The sequence below is a fragment of the Lepidochelys kempii genome, chromosome 2 (assembly GCF_965140285.1).
Source record: "Lepidochelys kempii isolate rLepKem1 chromosome 2, rLepKem1.hap1, whole genome shotgun sequence".
Classification (NCBI taxonomy): Eukaryota; Metazoa; Chordata; order Testudines; family Cheloniidae; genus Lepidochelys; species Lepidochelys kempii.
Genome location: NC_136381.1, coordinates 74,098,465 through 74,120,963, shown reverse-complemented (window position 1 = coordinate 74,120,963; position 22,499 = coordinate 74,098,465). Strand labels below are relative to the sequence as shown.

Here is a 22,499-nt window from a genome sequence, read left to right as displayed (position 1 = left end):
GTTTTGATCTATACTGTATCCTCATCCTAGCAACAAATATTGCACTAAGAAATACTTCAATACTGTGCTCACTAAGTAATTCAGATACTAATACAGTTTTTCATAGCAAGTTATTGCCTCCCATTTCATTGTGCACAATTGGGGTTTTTGTTTTTTATGTTTTTGCAAAAGATACGCTCTAGGAATTATTTTGGGGAAGTTCTATGGCCTGTGTGTTATACAGCAGGTCAGGCTAAATTGTCACAATGGTCCCTTCTGGCCGTGGAATCTATGACCTGGAGAAAACACATTATTGAAAACCATTCATGGCCTTTCATTGCTATTGCCACTACTGGCCTCGTCTTTCTTTGGAAACCATGATCCCAACCCAGCAAAGAACTTAAGCATGTCCTTAAATACTTTCCTGCACAAATGCCAATGGATAAGGAAAATACAAGCTTGCTTACTATGCCAGGGAAGGGAGGCCACATAACACACAAAAAAAGCTCTCTCTAAACCCTCATTTTCACTACAAGTCTAACCATGGAAGCACATGGCTGTACAGTACAGTTCAAAGGATCTATGTTCTATAACTTTTTAGTTTATAGCGTGGAGAGCAACATGATTATAGAGCTGCATCAAGGAACCATGTTACAGTCTAGGATTTAGTCAAAAACAGAACAGTCTTCAGAAAGGAAGTAGATCTTTTACAAGCATTAGCTGACAATTATTTAATAATGAAAACAAACACAAAAATGGCAATACTTTAGTTTGCCTGTCGCTAGCAGATAGAGCTAATTCAGTCACACGAGGCAAGAACAAATCCAGGTAGATGACTGGCTTCATGTCTGCAAAGGGTACAGCAAAGCTCAGGCGCTTCTCAGTGTCCCAGGACACAAATTTCTTCATCATCTCTTCTGCAGAAGCAGCTAGTATATTAGGAAGAGAGCAAAACAAAAATAAGCTTTATGCTATGCAACTAACCAGATAATAAAAATCAAAACACAAGTCATAAAGCACTGAGATTTTCAGGCATTTTGATAGAGTTGTTTGACTAACCCCGCCAACTTCAAACAAGGGGTGCATCAAAGTACCTAGCTAATCAAGGTAATTGTCAGAATAATGGTGGTCTCACTTTCACAGAAAAACAGCTTCACTGTCACTTGGAGAAAGAGTAATTGCTGCCAACTTGTCACAAGACAGCATTACTATCCAACTCCAACAGAGGTAATTTCAGAGTAGTTTATAAATTTGGAACATATTGGAACATGCCTGTTTCAGAACACTTCTCTCAAAAGTCTAATATGGATTTTTTTGGTCTGCTACTGTTACAAGCAACACTTAGAGGTGGGATTCTACAAATTGGATCTAGGCAGGAAGACCCTTGGAAATGCACAGAAACTCACTAATTTCAAACAGGACTCAGTGTGAGTATAGGGTCTAAACAAGTGGATCCAGTTACAAGGTATGACCCTAAAATGTCTAAAATTAAAAGAGAAAATGATAGTTAACCTGGGGAGTGGAAGGGGTAAATGGGAGGCGGCAAAAACTGAGTCCGACTTCACTTTGTACAGTCAGTTTCAGACTTTTCCATTAATAGTCATCAAAGGGACCAATCCCGTGTATAAAGTGAAGTATATGTGTAAGGCTTTGCATGATTGTGGGCTAAGTGACCTTTCCGGGTATGTCTACACTGCAAGCTGAGAGGTGTAATTCCCAGCTCAGATAGACAAAAATGCACTAGCTCTGCTCAAGCTAATGTATTAAAAATAGCAACATGGCCATGGTGGCTTGAGCTAGCCACCAAGTACAACCCTGACTGAGGTCCTAGATACATACTCAGGTGGCTAGCCCAAGCCACCACCTGTACTGCCGCAACCACGCTGCTATTTTTAGCATGCTAGCTTGAGCGGAGATAATGCATGTATGTCTACTCAAGCTGGGAATGGCACTCCCAGCTGCAGTGCAGACACACACTTATCATTCCATAATAGGTTTTACTTTCTTCTTGTGAACTGGAAAGCTTAACAAAATAGAACCAGCCTACTAAAATAGTGTTTTATTTGGTAAGGTCACCTTATTTCATAAAAGGATAACATTTATGAACCTGCACTTAAAGTCAGTTGTAAACGAGAGAGAGCATAAAAAAGTGTTTAATATTTTTCGACACTCACCTGTAACTAAATTTCGATTGATCTGCCCTCCCAAAGATCCAAGAAGCCGAACCACTCTAGTTCTTACAGCTTCCAAGGACAGGTCTTCTTCCTAGATAATTCAGAACTTCATTAGAAAAGTGAAGAGACAGTGGGGCTACACACGCATGTGTGTAACTTTACAAATATAAGTGGATACAGGATTAGGGTCTTAGTAAATTCCTGTCCACAAAGTTAAAACAGTTGGGGGTAGGGGTGGAATTCTTGCCTCAGTAAGAGACAGAAGCACTGGAAAACATTTTATATATATTTTTATCTGGCTCCATATGCAGTTCCTCTCCCTAGTAAGATTGATTCTGAAGGTATCAAAACAGTCACCATATTTTGTGACACTTCAGTGGCAATTTCTGCAGGAAAGGTAAAATAATTTTGTGGCACATTTGTCTCTGTTCTGCACAGGAATATCACATGACTACAGAATACAATGTTGGGTGCAGAATTTCACAAAATCAAAACACTTAAGGTAAAGATTTTTTTAAAAATAGGGGTTTAAAGTAAGGCTCCTAAATCCATATTTAGGCATATGCTTGATTTTCAGAAGTGCTGAGTATCCAGCAGCCAACAATGATGTAAATTAGTTTAATGTATAAACTAGCTGGCTTTGTTCATAAACTACTGGATCTGACACTGTCTGCACAAATAGAAAGACAAAGCGGATGAGGGAATATCTTTTATTGGACCAACTTCTGTTGGTGAGCGACCAGCTTTTGAGCGACAGAGAATAGTAAAACATATTACCTCACTCACCTTGTCTCTCTAATACCCTGGGACTGACATGGGTATAACACTGCATACACAACTAGGATTAGCTATTGTTTACCTGCTTAAAACTGTCTCCTTCCAGGTAGTTTATAAATTAAATTACCCAAATTAAATTACATATAAATTAAACTATGCCACTGTTTTCTAAAGAGAGAGAGAAGCCCCTGGGTTGGATGAGTGATATGCCTGACTTTCATGAGTTTCAATTACATTTTGGATGGGATACAAAAATTTCCACAAAGTACCATTCAGAACCACTATAAAACCAGATTCTGATTTTAGTGTGGCTTGAATACCAGTCAGGAAAATATCAGATACTTCTTCTGAGCAAGGCCGCATGTACTCTGCAGCAAACAGGATGTAAATCAGCAGCAGTCTGGTGGATGTTCTGGAAATTCTGAAGTAGTTTTTATTATATAGGGCTTTTTAAAAATTTTACTGAAATACATATAAAGTTAAACACCACAATCAGTTAACTAATCCCTGCATTATTCATGTGATATTCAATTCCAATTATTTCATACTGTTGCACATTTTCAATATACCACAGATTATCAGGTTTATGTTTCAGAGTTAATACCTCATTGAGATGAGTGGGACAGTTCACCTCTCAGTGCTACTGTTCCTGGTTATCCGCAGATTTAGGAAGACAATTCTGCATCAATCTGTACCCAAGATTTACTCTGCAATTGTACGGGCCAGAAACAGATTTTCAAAAATAAAAGCTTAAACTCTTGAGCCCAATTCTGTGGCAAGAAGTGATTTCCACAATCAAGGAATCCACAGGGCCCTGTTCACAAGCCTATATGTGCAGCATCTGATTTTGGAAGGCATCTGACAACATCAGTTTATTCAACATGTCAGTCAGGCCTCATATTATATACAAGAAAAAAATACATGAAACGTCACTAAGAAAAATGAGAGAATTCATGGTTACATGCTGTTACTGCCAGCAAATAAATGATTCACTCTGATTTAAGATATAAACAGTGTATTTTCACATCTACTTCTGAAAAGATATAATACTTTTTGGTTTTGAAAGCTGAGCAGAACAGAAGTGTTAATGTCAGTTTCAATAGAGAAAGAAGGATTTACCAATGAAGGGGTCTTTGCTTTTTTCAGACGTTGTATCACAACTTTGTTAAATCCTTTCTGGGCTGCACGAGAAAGCTTCCTCACTTCCCAATTATTCTGGGATTCATCTGATCAAAAAGAAGCAGCTTATTAATGCCCATATACTATAATGTATACTGCCCATATACTCAAATCCACTGAATTTATTCTCTTAAAAGTGATTTTGCAAAAAATTAAGTTCCTTTTCAGATATCTGACATGGAAAAACTCTTCATGTTATGGAACCGACTTTAAGCTGACTCAAAGGAAACTTAACACCAGAAAAGAGACAAGAGGACTATTGTCATCAACCATTGGGAGCATGGGTGAACTGAAGACAGGACTTGCTTGAACTTGTGAGGTGCACAGAGAAGGGCAATAGCCATTCTCTAACAGAAAGCTTTCCCCCCCACCAGGCAATTTACAGGGTGGCACAAGATTGGCCATGAAGAGGCTCTGCTAATTTTTCAGAAATTATTATTACACAACAGCTAATTGAGGTGTCAGTAGAGGTAAAATTTCACTATCCAATATAGGCCTTTTACTTGAGCACTGAAAAAGCCAGTTATTATAGCTGGAAGTGAAGACCAGTAACTGGGGTTATTGCCCACTCATGGGTACACAGAACTCCCACTAACATCACAAAACTTACCACAATAAACTAGGGGTAATACAACAGTTATTGTCCTGTTAGCTACTGCTGAAAACAATATGAAGGATGGCGCAAATATACTGATACCATTTGCTATTGTTGGGATTCTACTTGCAGCAGTCACTGATCTCTCAGTTTAAAAAAAAAAAAGCAGCACAATTCTTGTTTGTAGAAGAATCTCCTAATATTCCACATGCAAGAGTTTCTACAATAAGCTGCAAGTATCCTACATCCGCACCCTCATGCTCTACTGAATTTTTTATTATATTATACTTGAATATATTAAAACTTGCAAATGCCCCCAACTCTGTATTTCTATACCATCAATGTTTTCTACTACATACCTGCCAATCCAGTGGTTTTCAAATAGCCATCGAAGAGAGGAAGGACATCCTTGTAGTAAGGCTGTATTATATGTTTGGGAATGCGAGCTGACCAGTCTTCCAGGGCATCCAGCCCCACATCAGCCATTGGGGTATAGCTGAGGCCCAGCTTAAATGCACTCTACATATTAAGCCAACAAAGCTATTAAATATTTTGGGAATCAATACTAAGATTTAAAGAAAAGATACCTTTATGAGTAAATTATAACACTATAAATTATAATGTCCTTTTATATCTTTAGTTCCTTAAGAGCTGACATGCTAATGTACCAAACATTTATTTTACTATATTACAACATTGGAACTCCTTTGCATGATCACAACCTTCAGGTGGAGCTGCAAACATCACATTTTAGCCATACAAATTTACCAGCTCACACAAAAGGGTCAATGACCCAACTTTTTATCAATGATGATGCTAGTGCAAAAGTGAAAGATTTCTTACCTGTCCGTCAAAAAAAAAAATCATATACAATTACAAAATTTTGCAAGAGTGATTTTAAAAACAAAAGCCAACAAAGAATGTTAATTATACATCACACTGACCCACCTGCAATGCAGGAATGTATGCTTTGATATCAAGCATGATGATGTCATGTGGTAAGGAGAGTACAAAGGTTAGACATGATGCTAACAACTCGTCTTTGTACTGTTTCATTTTTGCTGTTACCTAAAATTCAGAAATGTAACAATAATAATTGAGCAGATCATTTGTTTAGTTGGTAAACAAAACCTTAAAGGATCTTGAAAGTGTTGGCTTTATCACTGTATGTTGCTATATAATTCATATACCACAGGAATCTCGTTTAGTGACTGGAACATAATGGGTAGGATAACAGAAATTCACAGCAGCTCAGAAAATACCCTGAGGGTAAAAGTTGTACTTAAGAGTTGGTATTTTAGGTACTGTAGAATCAACCAAAACGTTTAAACCCCACTGGAAGAGAGGGTTTTGTGAGGTTTCATGGTTTTGGTATGATTTTAGTTCAAAGTGTAAATTAAAAATCTAGTTCTAATGAGGGGCTGTTCTGACATCACACGTTTAAAGTGTTTTTTCTTTTTAAATACTTCACTCACATCCCATATTATAAAAAAGTCATCATATCATATCATATCATATCAACAGTAATAGGATGATTTGTCTTATCTTGAAGAACAAATAAGTTCTATGAACTTGAACTTATCTCCTGACTACAATCAGTTTAAGGACAGTGCTTGCTCTTAATATTGTTAAACTTTGTTCTCCTGAACAAAACTCTAGGGCCAAAGATTAGATTTTAACTATGGAATTTTCTTCCTCCATTGGTCCGACAAAGCCTAACTTACTGCATACATAAGCATACTACAAAGCCTATGTATTCACATTGTTTTCTCTCAGGCGGTGCACTGAGTCTCATTTTTGAACACCAGAGTACGTTTTAACTGACATTATGTCAACTTACATTTGTTTTGTAATATGCATTTTTAAATATAGTTTGTGACAGATCCATTCTATAAACTGAAACAATAAATCTGGGTATAGGATCTGAATGCCACATAGAGAATAACTCATTATCATGCAATATAGAATGCACAACTGAGAAGTAACTGTATAGTTGTAGATCAGGAACTGCACATCCTTTGATTTGCTGAGATGATTCCACTGCAGTATGGTAGAATTTACCATGCATATTTAAAAAGAGAACTGACAATTGTTCCCCTTGAATTGATTATTTTCATTTAACAATGGAAGATGTGTTGCTATTTATTTTATACTAAGCAGCATTTCTTTCCCTGAAGTTCATTCTTGGCACTAATCATTTACTATGGGGGGATGGACTAAAAGGCATGATAATAGTTATATTTGTTTAATGAATCAACTTTACATTTAAGTTGAGTAAGGGATGTAAATGTCTTTCTCCCAAGTCAGAATCACTTCTAGTCATTTTGGAACTTTACTTAAAGAAAGAAAGGAGCATATCGTATAGTTTTATACTGCACTATTGGGTTATCTGACACAATCACTTCAGCTTACTGGAATGACCTTTTTCGGTCTGAAACATACCAGTCGGGGAGCAGGTGTTGATCCTACCAGAGACTCTTAAGGTGTTTTTGGTGACTAAGGGCTTGTCTACACTGGCAATTAACAGCACTGCAACTTTCTCGCTCAGGGGTGTGAAAAAACACCCGAGTGCAACAAGTTGCAGCGCTGTAAAGCACCAGTGTAAACAGCGCTCACAGCACTGGGAGCTACGCCCCCCGTTGAGGTAGGTTTTTTTAAAGAGCGCTGGGAGTTGCCAGTGTAGACTAGCCCTTATGCAGGCAGGTGGTTTATTTCTCCACCCAAATATAAGAGATTTAGGTTGTTGGCTGAGCAGCCAAGTCAGAAGAAGGCTTGAGCTGAATTTGATCTTATTGTTTGTTTGTTTCTACGTTAATGAAACCAAACCTTAGAAATGCAGCAAGTTTGGACTACAGAGTATTTGGACTGTGCTTGTAAGCAGGCAGGGAAAGGTACTTGCGCATGGTCATATTTATTTAAAGTAAGTATCTCTTATAACCCAAAATGCTGGGATAATACTGTATTATGATGGAGACAAAAATCAAAAAGATACTATTGTTAAAAATGCTGTACTGGAAATAACACTGTTTATATTGATATAGTAATAAAAGCCTAACAAAGAAAATGGTTTACCTCTTTTCCAAATTTTGCAAATAGTGCAAAGCAAGAGCTCTTCTCAGGGTCATCAGGGCATTTTTGGTAACTCTTTGGACTTATACCCTGCCAAACAGAAAACTATCATCACTGCTATGAATAATAAAAAAATATATACACAAAAGGTACGTGTTCTGGACAGACATCAAGTCTTGTTCCGCAAGTTAGGCTCAAAACAAAAAGCTACAGGATAAGAATAGGTTATTGCCTGAATACTAACAGATCTGCTAAAGTGAAAGCTTAAAATGTACGTTCATTCTCTTTTCTCAGCAAAAGTCACCATTACATACTACCAAAAGGCACTGAAGACAGTCATCCTCTCTGCTTTGAGGTACAGAGGCAACTAAATGTATGCAAGTACTAGCCAAAGTGATCAATATGCATGTGGATGGAGGAGTTTAAGCAGCAGCATCACTTCCTCTCCCCAGCCCTCACCCCAGGCCAAAGAGAAAACAAGAAAGATTCTCTCCATGAACAGTGTGCATATATGGCTCTGCAGGTTTATAAAGGTGCGGCTAGAAAGAGAGTGGGGTAGGAAAAGGCAGCTGCTCACCATAGCATCATCCCCTCATGCTAACCTGCATAAATGTCTACACAATTTCTGTGGAAATCAATGGCAACCTTCTTAGTTTGAACTTTTGTGAAAAACTGGTCCTTCCCTTCTACAGTTCTTGGAGCGGTAGGCACAGCCAGGCTCTTTGTAGGAACCATGCTCCTATTTTTGGTAGGAGAAGGTATGCAGTGCAGAAGGACAGCAGAAGGTGGTTCAACATCTGTGATTTTCCCTCCCTCACAGCTCTAAGGATATCCATTGAATTGAAGGACCTCCTTTGCCCAAAAGCTTCCTTGCACATGAATCCTCCTCCCACAACAGCATACAAACTCAGAGAATGAAAGAGTAATTTATTGAATTGGTAATTCTGCTTCTCTGAATTTATTGGACCATTTTCCTAGCTTGTATAAATCAGCCTCCTTCCATTGGAGCCAATGGATCTATGACAATTTATATCAGCTGAGAATCTGGCCAGTCACCTTAAACGTCAAACACCTTAAGTGCTAGGTGAGTTCTATTAATCTCACACTAAGAAGCTAAGATCCAGCAGAAAGGAATCCCGTATGGATGATATATTTTAAAAAGCTGAGTTTTCAGCCTAATTTCAGCTTTCCAATAGGTTTTTTTTTGCAAAAAGGCATAATTTGCACCCAAATTTTTAAATAAAAAAAACGAACAATAACTAATAAATATTTTCAGTTGTGCAAAAGTATATTTCAACTTGCATAGTCATTAAAATACAAAATGGGATGCTCCAAGTGAGAGTACTCACCTCAAAATATTTTATTTTCTTGGCAATTTTCATTGCAACAGAGAGCAATTTGTAGAATCCACTAATAAGAGGTAACCGTGTTGACTGTGTAATAAGCTCATAACCAAAGGAATACATCCATGGTTCAAAAAATTCAACATGCTTCTCTGGCAGAATTTCTCTGTAAAATAAATGCACAGGGAACATTCAAACAAAATAAATTGAAATGAGTTTTTCTTATACCAGCCTGAAAGTGAAAAACATCAGAACTGCCATAATGCAACAGACCAACTATCAGTATTGAAAAGAAATCAGTTACAGGAAACTAAAGAGGAAAGAGTAAAATTCCCAGACTGCCCCTAATTACACATTATATAGGGCACATAGAGAATTTCTTCCTGACCCCTCCAGTGATCACCCTTATAAAGAATATAATACAATACCAATCCTAAACACTTACAGATTACAATAACACTATTGTAGAGTTTGGGGCCTTCAATAGCGTAGTACATTTTAAAGGAGATCTTATGATCTAAAGCATGAGAGCTGAAAGTCCTCATAATTATTATATCCTACAATAGCTAGTGTAATTATATATGGTATTTTATTACAGGCAAGCATGTCTGAGAATAAAATGAAGGTGAATGACTAACTTATCAACCATCTTATAAGAATGCTAGAATGGTGACAAAAACCTCTAATATTGAATTGTAAGTTTCTGAAGTTTAAGCATCTGAAGCTAAAGCACTTAGAATATATGAATGACATAGCATTAAAGTGCAGCAGTCACACAGTTAATTCCTCACTCAATTTGAAGGGCATCATGTATCTTGGAGTTTGCTGCAAATCTTCTATACAGTTTCAGTGTATACTAATATTTTCACCCACAACCTAAATGTTCAAAATATGCTTACTGGCTTCCAACTAGTGTTCTGGACATTGTGCACTTTAAACAGACATCAAATATGGCCAGAAACCTACACACTCCCGCTGCATGAAACCAGGAAATGATCACACTCAATACTAATAGTTCACATTTCTATAGCATCTTACTATCCCAGCACCTACTCCAGAATTCCCAAATTATAGAACTTGCAGTACCTGCAGAATTCTACTAGGTTAACAAATGCTATAAAATCTTTAGGCTTAGTTGGCTGAAGGTTTGAAGCTGGATCAGAAGTAGGAACAACCAAAGCAGTGCCAGATTCATTTTCATCCTAGGGTGGGGGAAAGAAAAAAAAAAGGGGTAATATGTGCTTATTGTGCTTCAACAGAGCGGGCATTACAGATTGGAACAATACTTACCCACTGTTATCAGTCAGCAGCAGGGCAGGAAAAAGAATATACTCACTAGTTTGCTACACGTTAATCTATCTTTTTAAAAATAGACATATGTAATTCATTGGACTTGTAATAACTGAAAATACTCACTAAGAAAAACAAAAATAATGAGATCACAGGATGCCAAGGAGGGAATTTTGTCCGTCTTGAAGACAGCCATAATGGCAGTTTGGAAATAGCTTCCAGAAATAAAATTTAATACATTTTGACTATTATGAATTTTAACTCAAGGAGACTTCAAGGGTTACACTGTATGGAAAGAAAGACAAAAGACTGGGATTTGGGGTTTTCATCACAATAATTATTGTAAAATATCAGGCCTCACCTGTTCACTAACATTCAGTTTCTGAACTGTCAGGTCCAACTTCTCAATAATCTTCAATACTGATTTTATAAGTTCATCATACAACAAACGGTTCAGAGAAAGCAGTGGTGAATTTGCGATCAGAAACGTTTCATCTGCGAAAACGGAATCCTTTGTGGGAGAAAAAGGGATAAACTTCAAAACAATGGTAAGAGCTACTCTGAAATTTATATTCTTCCTTATTTTTAAACCTGTAAAGTTTTGGGGGATTGTGGTGCAGAGGGTTAGTACAGAAGCCTTTCACCCCGGGAGGCCAAATTCATCTTTGTTAAATTAATGTGATCGTCGCACCCTCAGCCCACATTCAGAGCCCATATCATTAAATCACTATACTGCAGCATGATTGGCTGCCTGCCTGGAAGAAATCTAGGGTTGGCATAGCAGGAATAAGAACAGGACAGGATTAGGATTCTTTGGCAGAACCAAGCAAGGCAGCCTGCACAATATATGGCTGTATGAGGCCAGGTGTTAGCCAGCGACGTTAGTTACTTGCTTTTAAGAGCAATAAACTTTATTCAAATAATAATCTTGGATTAATTGAATAAATGTAACAAAAAAAATCAAGGAGTTCAACTTTTTCTTGTTGGGTCTCAGCGTTAAGTGGGCTTTTACCTTCATTGTATCACAGTTCAATAGGCTTCTAAAAAGATCCAGATAGTCCTTATACGTAGGTACTTTCCATTTCCCAGTTCTGACCTCTCCAGCTGCTGTGGGCTCTTCCAATTTAGAAACTTCTTTTCCAAAAATCTCCTACAGGGCAGTGCAATAGATTAATATGTTAATATTTTTTAAACAACTGTACAATACATTGCATGTGAAACTACCTACAAGAGCCTCGGCTACATATTTTCCTTAGAAAGAGAAGAAGTCTCAATAAAGGCTAAGATAAGTAACTGGAAGTCACTTTTAGATCAGAAGACTGAAACAGACTGCTTCCTGGTTTTACCATGCTGGAGATAGAGTACAACTAGCTGCTTATAAAATTCTCCTGTGTATGCGCTGGACCTCTATTTCATTTTCTCTTCAGGTAATCTGTTAGTTTAAAGAGATTCTAATTCAATGCAGTGTAAGAGATTAATTGTTACATTTTAAAATTCCTTCACTAGGCAAGCGTTCTATCACAGGGTGGCTGTCCCGCCTCTAAGAGGAAATGGGCCCTCAGCCTCACCTGTGAGAAGATCAGCTCACTTCCCCAGGTGGGTAACAATGAGTGAGATCATGAGGTCATGTGATCAGGAGAAGGAAGGAAAGTACAGACTCCTAGGGGTAGTCCTTGGAAAGGGGAGCTCAAGTGGGAACATAACACTCCAGCTAGGCCTAGACTAGAAGTGCCAGGCATGACAGAAGCCTGGGATGCTGCAGCTGGCCTGAGAGAGCAGCTGTAGGAGAGTGCTGCAGGCAGTAAAAAAGGCTCTATTTGATTACAACCCAGCTCTGGGAGCTCCTGACACAAGGAGAGAGGAGAGTATTAGAACTCTGAAGGGAAGACAGACCCTTGGGAGGAAGGCCTGTGCCCAGCTTGGGACTGGGGCAAAGACTCTGGCCTTGTCTAAACAAACACTTAGTTCGCCACAAGCTGGGGTGTAAATCTACCTTGCATTAGCCTTCCACTGACTACCTCTCTGTGCAGACCCTACTGCCACACACTAAAAATGCCCTAGAGCACTTTAATCTACACCCCATTTTGAAACAGGAGCAGACAGTTAGTACACAGAAGGTGAGTATGCAACAGCTTGGCACCAACTAAATGTTCATATAGACAAGTTCTCTGTGGTTTGAGTTTGGTTTTGCAACACACTGTGAAGGTTTTAATAAATTGGACTCCAGAAGGGGAATGCATTGAATATTTGGATTGTGTAGACTTTAAGGGCTACGTAGCAGAAGGGGAAACTGAGGCAGGTCACAATAGAGCCACCCAAGCCACAAAGGGGTGCCTGAAAAGTGGTTGGCCCCTGTTACATGCTCAGTTAGATTTATCCTTTAGTCCATGTTAGTAAACATCACAGAAACTCCAAAGTCTGACTGATTAGTTACGATCTAGTTTGAGATGACCAATCTAAGCAACAAAGAGTTTAAGAGGTACAGGGCACCCTTTCTTGCTATCTTTTGAAGTGTTATCATTATATGAAAAAAATGAAGTTACTCACCTTCTCGTAACTGTTGTTCTTCAAGATGTGTTGTTCATGTCCATTCCAATCAGGTGCATGCACGCATGTGCATGGTAGTCAGAAAATTTTTCCCATAGCAGCCTCCACTGGGTCAGCCTTGGGGCCCTCTGGAGTTGCGCCTTCATGACGCTCAATACAGAGCCCTGCCACCCCCTCAGTTCCTTCTTGCTGGCTACTCCAACAGAGGGGTAGGAGGGTGGGTATTGGAATGGACATAAACACTACATCTCGAAGAACAGTTAGGAGAAGGTGAGTAACCATTTTTTCCTCTTTGCTGCTTGTTCATGTCCACTCCAATCAGGTGACTCACAAGGCCAAGTTCAGGAGGTGGGGTCAGAGTTGTCCACTGATTGGAGCACTGCTCTTTCAAAGGTCGCATCATCTCTGGCCTGCTGGGTGATTACATACTGCATGGTGAAAGTGTGTATGGAGGACCATGTCGCTGCTCTGCAGATTTCCTGGGTGGGAACCTGTGCCAGGAAAGCTGTTGAAGAGGCCTGAGCCCTGCTGGAGTATACAGTGATCAGAAGAGTTGGCACCTTCGCCAGGTTCTAGCACTCATGGATGCAGGATGTGATCCATGACGATATTCGCTGAGAAGAGACAGGAAGACCTTTCACCCTGTCCGCCACTGCCACGAATAATTGGACCGACTTTCAGAACGGCTTTGTTCTCCCAACGTAGAAGGCTAGCGCTCTACGGACATCCAATGAGCGAAGCCTTTGCTCCCTGCCGCTCGAGTGAAGCTTAGGATGGAATACTGGGAGGAAGATGTCCTGCTTGATGTGAAACTGGGAGACAACCTTCGGGAGGAAAGTCGGGTGGGGTCTGAGCTGAACCTTGTCCTTAGAGAACACAGCATAAGGGGGATCTGATGTCAGGGCTTTGAACTCAGACACCCTTCTGGCTGAGGTTATTGCTACCAGAAGCGCGCGAGGGAGAGGGAGAGAGAGAGAGTGTCTGTGTGCGTCTGTGTGCAAAGAGAGAGAGAGAGAGAATGTCACCAAAGGTTCAAAGGGTGGACCCAGGAGTCTGGAAAGGACCAGACTGAGATCCAAAGCTCGGACCGGCTGTCAGACCTGCGGGTACAGTCTGTCGAGACCTTTAAGGAAGCTACTAACCATAGGGTTAGCAAAGAGCGAGCGGCCCTCTGCTCCGGGGTGAAAGGCAGAGATGGCAGCCAAACGAACCCTTATTGATGACAGACAGTCCCTGCTGCTTGAGATGGAGGAAATAGTCCAACATAAGTGCCACAGAGGCAAGCGTTGGGGACGAACGGTGCTGCGCCAACCAGACTGAAAATCTCTTCCACTTGGCAAGGTAGGTAGCCCTGGTGGAAGGCTTCCTACTGCCAAGAAGGACTTGTCTAACTGGGGTCTGAGCAAGAAAGCTCCATCAGGTTCAGCCATGGAGCTTCCATGCCATGAGGCGTAGCAATTCGAGGTTCAGGTGTTGAAGACTGTCGTGATCCTGAGTTACTAAGTCCGGGAAGAGCAGCAAGCTGACTGAAGCTTCCATGGACATTTGCAGGAGTGATGCGTGCCAGTGCTGGAGCTCTCAATATCACTGAAGTTCTTTCCCTCTGAATCTTGAGGAGCACCTTGTGAACGAGCAGAATGGGCAGAAACGTGTATAGGAGATGGTCTCCTCATGGAAGGGGGAATGCATCAGCGATGGAACCAGCACTGTGATTCAGAAAGAAGCAAAGCTGCTGGCACTTCCTGTTGCGTCAGGTGGCGAACAGGTCTATCTGGGGAAAGCCCCATTGATGGATGATTGAGTTTGCCACATCTGGGCGAAGGGACCACTCGTGGCCACAGAACGACCTGCTGAGATAGTCCACCAACTCATTCTGTACTCTGGGGAGGTATGATGCTTGCAGATGTATCGAGTGCTCATCACAGAAGTCCCACAACAGGAGGGCTTCCTGGCACAGGGGAGAGGAACGTGCACCCCCGTTTGATGATATAGAACATCACTGTGGTGTTGTCTGTCATAACTGAGATGCATCTCCCTGTCAAGTGAGCTTGGAAAGTCTGGCACGCCAGGCGTATTGCTCTCAGCTCTCTGACATGGATGTGGAGAGCGAGTTCCACCCGATACCAGAGGCCTTGTGTTCCGAGTTCTCCCAGACGTGCTCCCCAACCCAGAGCTGACGCATCCATCATTAGCGAGAGGGACAGCTGAGGGCTGGTGAAGGGGACCCCTGCACGTACTATCCGTGGGTCGAGCCACCACCGGGGGGAGTCGAGAGCCAGGCGAGGCAGGGTTACAATCCTGTCCAAGCTGTCCTGGACTTGCCGACACACTAATGCTAGCCACAATTGAAGAGGTCGAAGTCTCAGTCTGGCATGCTGTACTACATATGTACAAGCCACCATGTGTCCCAAGAGTTTCAGGCAATTCCTTTCTGTGGTGGTGGGGAACTACCTGAGACCTCGTATGATGTCGCTGAGGGAATGAAACCTTGCTTCCAGGAAATATGCCCTGGCTTGTATCGAGTCCACTACTGCCCCTATAAACTCTACCCTCTGAACTGGGGACAGCGTTTATTTTCCCTCGTTCAGAAGGCGGCCCAGTTCGTCAAATGTCGCTCTTATGAAGTTGACTTGTGCCTCCACTTGAGACCTGGAGCGGCCCTTGATGAACCAGTCATTGAGGTACGGGAACACCTGTATCTGCCGTCTGCACAGGAACACAGCCATGACTGCCATGCACTTGATAAAAACACGAGGCACCACTGATAGGCCGAACAGGAGGACTGTGAACTGACAGTGGGTCCTGTTCACCACAAACCTGAGGTATTTTCTGTGGGACAGAGTTATTGTTATGTGAAAGTACGCGTCTTTCAAGTCGAGGGAGGCATACTAATCTCCTGGATCCAATGAAGGGATGATGGAGGCCAAAGAGACCATGCAGAACTTGAGCTTCTTTACGAATTTGTTGAGTTCTCAGAGGTCTAGTATGGGCCTAAGTCAGCCCTTGGCTTTCGGTATTAGGAAATACCAAGAATAGAAACCCTTGCTCTTCTGCTCCTGAGGAACCTCTTCCCCTGCCCCTAGCGAAAGGACTGAGTGCACCTACTGTATAAGGAGTTGCTTGTGAGAGGGGTCCCTGAAGAGGGATGGGGAAGGGTAGGTGGAAGGGTAGGAGGGCACGGAATTGGATGGGGTATCCCCCCTCTACCTTGCGGAGCACCCAGAGGTCCAAAGTGATACAGGACCATGCAGAGCAGAAAGGGGACAGTCAGGAGGAAAAGGTAAGGCAGCATAGGTCCAGTTTTTGTTCTGGTGTGCCATCCTTGACCGCACCTTCAAAAGACTGGTTTGGGGCTGGAGGTGGTTAGGGTTGGCCAGAGCCCTGGCCTGAGGATGGGTGAGGCCTTTTTCTGCCGTTCCTATTCCTCTTCCGGGAGCTGTCCTGTCAGTTCTATTGGTAGAACTGCGGAGGAGGTTGAGGTCTGAAATGCTTCTGCTGCATGGCAGGAGTGTGTAGGCCCAAGGATTTGAGCATGGCTCTAGAGTCTTTTACGCTGTGTAGCCTTTTATCGGTCTTCTCCAAAAACAGAGTCACACCCTCAAAGGGGAGGTCCTGTATGGTCCACTGGACCTCGTATGGGAGACCAGAGACCTGGAGCCCCTTCCCATGGCCACCCCATAGCCATGACTCTCGTGGCTACATCAGCACTGTCCACTAGAGCTTGGACGGAAGCTTGGGAAATTAGCTTGCCCTCCTCAAACAAGGCTGAAAATTCAGCACGGGGGTCTAGGAGAGCAACTCTGAAAATTTTTCCATTGCCACAGAGGTATTAAAAGAGTACTGACTGACAGCGGCCTATTGATTGGAAATGTGGAGCCGCAATCCACCCGTGAAATAGACCTTCCTCCTGAAAAGGTAGAGTTTTTTAGCCTCCCTGTTTTGGGGGGAGGGGCCTTGAAAACCTTGCTGCTTGCACTGATTAGCAGCATCCACAACAAGGGAATCAGGTTGCAGGTGGGAATAAAGATGTTCATAACCAGCACAAATTATTGCTGGTAGGTGCCAGTAGGTGGCAATGAGGCTGGGTTCTGTCACAGGGTTTTGGTGGTGTCCACAATAGTTTTTATGAGCAGTAGGGCAATATGGGAAGGTCCAGAGGCTGCAAGGATATCCACGATGGGATCAGAGTCCTCTACTACCTCCTCTGCCTTGATGCCCAAACCCTGAGCAACCTGGTGCAGCAATTGCTGCAACACCCGATTGTCTTCGAGCGCCGGGGCTATGGCGGTGCCAGTCAGTGCCTCATGTCCTAGAGGGTGAGAACTATATAGAAAAACAGAGATAAAGGCACTTGATAAGCAAGGGCTATGGGATGTTCAAACTAACCGTCACTGGCAGTAAGAAGGAACTGAGGGGGTGGCGGGTCGGCAGGGGTCTCTATTGAGCGCCATGAAGACGCGACTCCAGGGGGCTCCCAGGCCGACCCACAGAGGCTGCTACAGGAAAACTCCTCCAGCTACCGTGAATGCGCACACACCTGATTGGAATAGACATGAACAAGCACTCGAAGAACAGCAGCAGCTTACAGGGCTTTTCATTCATTAAGTAGTATGCAAAACTAGCACAAAAAAGACTTTATTTGTTTTTAAAGCTACCAGTTTATTTGCATCTTTTTGGTAACAAACATCATAGATCGCCAAAGAACAATCAGCTGACTCCCAAAAGGTTATTCGTACTTTACAGATCTGATAACTATATACAGTAGTCTCTGCCTTTTGCATTGTATAATAAAAAAAAAAAACACTTCCAGTGAAGAGTCTCAACAATTAACTTACCCTTGAGAAGGTGATTGGCTTGGAGCAGACTCTGACTAACCCTTGATGCACTGAAATAAAAAAAAATTATCTGAACAGATTTCAAAGGTACATCATCCAAATGATTCACTAAAAGAAAGAGGTGTATAACTTTATTTCTGGCATTCTGATAGAATTTGGGTTTTAAAAATACGGGGAGAGGAAGTTTATCAATTGGCAAGCACAACCAGAAGTGGATTCTAAATTTAAGGATCTCCCACAGGAAAACTTTTTTGAACTGCCTCCACATCACATTTTGTCAGCACTGCCTCATCCCCTCTCCAGGTCTGATGCTGGTTGTACTCAGAATTGAGCACCTGATCTAATGCCCATTGCAGTAAATAAGAAAAATCCTAATGGACTTCACTGAGCAGGGAGTCAGGACTTGTGTTAGAGTATGATACGGTGGGTGATCAGTTATTAAACAGAAAATTAATAAATCCCAATGTAATAAGAAAAACCCTTAATTTTATATTAATTGCAAGGCGTGCTGGGAAATCTTGGAAATTTTATAAACATTGAGAGACACTGTTCTGTTCACAGGATTGTATCTTAACAACATCACAAATTTAGAATTTTATTTTATGCCATTAATATATTCCATAAAGCAAAGAGTTCATCATCATGTATTTCTGATAGATTCTACAATAACATCAACCACAAGAGTGCTCCCAGGCCTAAACAGATGTACACATTTTTTAATATAAAGTTTAAGAATTTTGCAAATGGGAAACAGGGACTTTTTATTTTTGTTGGTAGACTCCCCCTCAACCCAATGTATCTGAACAAGAACAGTAACAGCTACCTCTGTTTTTTTAAAACACTATTGTTTCATTTACCCTTTTGTGTAAATCATCGTCACGTTCTCATACAAGGTTGTTACTCACCTGTAGAGGGAACTGGTAGAGGATGTTCAAGGGTAATGTAATCTGCACCCCAAACCCTCTACTGGCCTGGAGAGTGGGAGTCCTCAGGTTGCTCCCAAAATGGCCATTATCATTGAGACCATCTCAGATAAATACTCCACAAACTTATCTTCAACTGGTTTATCATTGTAGATGGAAAAATCAGGAGTCAGAAACACATACTCACCCACTGTGCTGATGAAACTCCAGAGAACTGGTCCCTTTCCTGCCAGGGCTAGGAAAACTTTTACTATGGATTTGCAACAAGCCGACTGCATTTTTACACTGTACTGTGGAAAACTATCTATCTGCACCACAATTAGACGTTCAAGAACTGGAGTGTACACTTCAGGAATCTAGACAAAATAAGAGCAGGAAAAAAAAGTGTCCAGTAAAAGCAACGATTATAATTTCATTAAACACTCAGGAAATTATGCAAATCATCTCAAATAAGAGGCAATTCCCAACAAAAGGTAAAAGAAGAGAAATGTTACACAATTATCTACTATCTTTTATTTACTGGTAAAAGAAAGACTTAGCAAACCACTATATGTGGACAGAGTTTAAAACATCAAGACAGACAGGAGTTAGTGAAGGCTTCTTGGGGCCACATTATGTCCCAGGAACAGAAAGGCAGTTTCTGAATGAAGGCAAGTGTTAGCAGAAACAATCATATTCATTTCTTATTATTATGAATTTAAAATGAGAGCTTTATTCACACAAAAGCAACCACAAACCAGAAGCCTAATCTGTTTTTATGCATCTGAAGCCAGGGCATTCAAGTACAGCTCATCTTACTCCCAACCTATGGCCAATGATCAGGAAGCCCTCATTCAAAACACACACTCCAGATACACAAAGGAATCCATGTAGACTCACTTGCCCGTCTCAGTGTGGCACTTTAAGTGTCAGACTTATCAGTGTGGGAGCAGATAAAGACAGTAGGCTTATACAAACACAGCTGATACAAAGCTGTGCTGTATTGCCGGAGAAACATTTCTCTTTCCATTGTTGTGTGAAAGACGGATTGAAACAAGAAAGTGACTGGATATATAGGGGGTAAGGGGTACATAGGGGAAACTGACTGTATATAAAGTGCTGTTGTATGCACAAAAACAAACTGAAAAAAACCCCAGTGACCTTAGTTTAACCTTAGTTTTAAAAGAAATGTAGAAGTGTGGCTATTAAGTTGATTATGACAGGTTTTAGAGTAACAGCCGTGTTAGTCTGTATTCGCAAAAAGAAAAGGAGGACTTGTGGCACCTTAGAGACTAACCAATTTATTAGAGCATAAGCTTGTGCTTATTTATAAATTATTTATTTATAAATATGTGCTTATTTGTGCTGGAAATCACTTTAGATAAGCTATTACCAGCAGGACAGTGGGGTGGGAATAGGTATTGTTTCATATTCTCTGTGTATATATAAAGCCTGCTGCAGTTTCCACGATATGCATCTGAGGAAGTGAGCTGTAGCTCACGAAAGCTTATGCTCTAATAAATTGGTTAGTCTCTAAGGTGCCACAAGTCCTCCTTTTCTTTAAGTTGATTATGTCCCTCTAACACAGATATCACCATGCCTGCCATTTCAACACAAGTGACCTAATAAGGGAGGGTGTGCACATCCAGAGACTGTTTTTTTTTAATTTCACTCCTGACTACTGTGCTTGTCCTATAATGCACCAATTGCCATAGTATTTACTGTTTTACCTAGTCTGTGTGTTATCCTTCCCTTTATTCAACAGACCTCTCATTAATTTTCTTAATATAGCACTATTCATCCCGCCTTCTAGGAGCAAAAGGTCAGCGTGTACATGCGGAGCAGCAAGAGTCACCAGGCACTCCCAAATTGGAGTCTCTTCTATTGTAGTTCAGTGCATCCTTAACAGATCCATATATGGCTCTAAAGGTACAAAATAATTGACTGATGTTTTAAATATTCCACTTACTGTATCTATGTGGAATATAACACTTGCAATTGACTGAAGGAAACTGGGTAGCTGATACACATGTTCATCTGCTGTCTCCGCCTCAGTGAGATACATTTGTTTACAGCGCTGAAGAAGCTCAACGTACATGAAGTCAACATCCTTAGAATTTATAGCTTTACAAGGCTTTAATGAGAGAAAGTAAAGTATCACTTCAATAATTAGTATTTACGTTAAGCACAAGAACGCGGCAATACTAGAAAAAAACAAAAACAAAAAACCAAAAAAGCTGGGTTCAGATAAAAACTTTTTTTGAAACTTTACAGGAACCTGATACATTTGAATACTTTTTTCATGTTGTTCAACAGTTAAGTGCTAGTAAACAAAGTGACCTTGCTTTATAATTTATTGCAACTATATTAATAATCTGATTTTGAGCTTGCAGTTACAATACTTTTCCAACCCAACTTGAGAAGCTAAGAATTTAGGTGGTCTTTTAGGAACGGAAATGTGGCCACTATATATCCTCTTCTTGCAACTTTTCGATACAACTGCCTTGAAAGGATAAGTTGGGGACATTAAAGAGGTCTACGGCTATTACTTCCAGAGCTCTGACAGGCTGAGAATGTTGTAGAGACAATGGCTCTTAGCTCTCCACAGGGGAACATGGTAGCAACATGTTACTCATAGTAAGCCACACTGGCCAATCAGGAGAAGCACTGTTGGGACTCCAGAGTAAACCCTGTCCAGCACTCTCAGTTAAGAGAGAGGAAGGAAAAAGGAGAATTATATAGTGGTAAAAAGGTTTTATTTTCAGCCCATAGATGCAACTCCTCCAACTTTTAATAGTTGCCAAGGCAGTAGATTTCGTATCCAAGCACAACAAGATAAGTCTAAGTTGAATTAATGTGGCCAAAATTCTGACAGCGGAAAGGGTGTTTCTAACTTCTAAAGTCACGTATTAAGGAGAAAAAGCTATAATGCTCCAGAGCCCAATCCTGCAAGTCTTCCAAGTGAATTCAGTGGTAGTTCACTGAGCCTTTAGTGATTATTATAAGTCAAAATGCAGAAGTCTGACTCGTGGATTTCTTTTATAATTCAGAAACAACTAGGGTTGGGAGGAAGCATTCCCTGCATAACAGACTCTGCCAATCAAAACAAACATGTAAGATGAATGGCTTCCAAATCATAACATAAAACCCATCCAATGTTTTGTCAGAGTAAGCTTGCCATACCGCAGCAAAAAGCCCATATCCACGAATGGCAATGGACAACTCCTTATTGCTCGAATCCATTTTTTTGATGATACCATAGAACTGCTCCATGAAGAACTGCAGCTTGCTCTTGTGCATTTCTGCATCTTTAGCCACCATTAGAGAAATCTGCAGATTTACACAAACAAACAATTATGGATTTCCAGAAATTAATTTCACTTTGGTTATTTTCTAAAGTAAAAAAAGACAACCTTAAGAAAATATATACCACCATATCTATGTAACAGTCCCCGCACTCCACTTGTGTTTTGAGAAATCTAACTCCTTGATGAAGTCTTGGAGTTCTTATGTAAATTAGCAGTACCTGTCTAAGGAACGAATCTAGAGCTGAATGACCACCTTTCTTCAGCTCTGCATTTGTATGGCCACACCACTTGGACAGTACTTCAAACAGCGAGATATAGTTGTCCAGAAGGCAGGTGCCAAACTGAGCAGCATGCTCGCTGAACAAGTGTAATCCAACTGTAATTCAAAACCACAATTATCAGTAAAACTCAGATTTGTGTTCCAAGTTTCTGACAACTTAACATGCTCTAGAAGTTTACATTAGGCCAACAGGAAGTCTCATATCTCCTGACTAAATTGTA

General features: G+C 40.9%; 1 protein-coding gene across 1 annotated transcript in view; it reads right to left on the bottom strand.

The window, feature by feature from the left end:
• PRKDC (protein kinase, DNA-activated, catalytic subunit) overlaps positions 1-22,499 on the bottom strand; it is a 154,504-nt gene that overhangs the window by 114,864 nt on the left and 17,141 nt on the right. The window contains exons 10-24 of the mRNA XM_073331241.2: positions 22,217-22,374; positions 21,874-22,020; positions 20,660-20,824; positions 18,899-19,067; positions 17,789-17,838; positions 11,419-11,556; positions 10,768-10,917; positions 10,203-10,318; positions 9,123-9,282; positions 7,777-7,863; positions 5,653-5,772; positions 5,064-5,223; positions 4,050-4,156; positions 2,154-2,244; positions 745-908 (exon numbers count right to left, since the gene is read on the bottom strand). Coding sequence (XP_073187342.2) covers positions 745-908; positions 2,154-2,244; positions 4,050-4,156; positions 5,064-5,223; positions 5,653-5,772; positions 7,777-7,863; positions 9,123-9,282; positions 10,203-10,318; positions 10,768-10,917; positions 11,419-11,556; positions 17,789-17,838; positions 18,899-19,067; positions 20,660-20,824; positions 21,874-22,020; positions 22,217-22,374 — 1,982 coding nt within the window. The remainder of the gene's footprint in view (positions 1-744; positions 909-2,153; positions 2,245-4,049; positions 4,157-5,063; positions 5,224-5,652; positions 5,773-7,776; positions 7,864-9,122; positions 9,283-10,202; positions 10,319-10,767; positions 10,918-11,418; positions 11,557-17,788; positions 17,839-18,898; positions 19,068-20,659; positions 20,825-21,873; positions 22,021-22,216; positions 22,375-22,499) is intronic.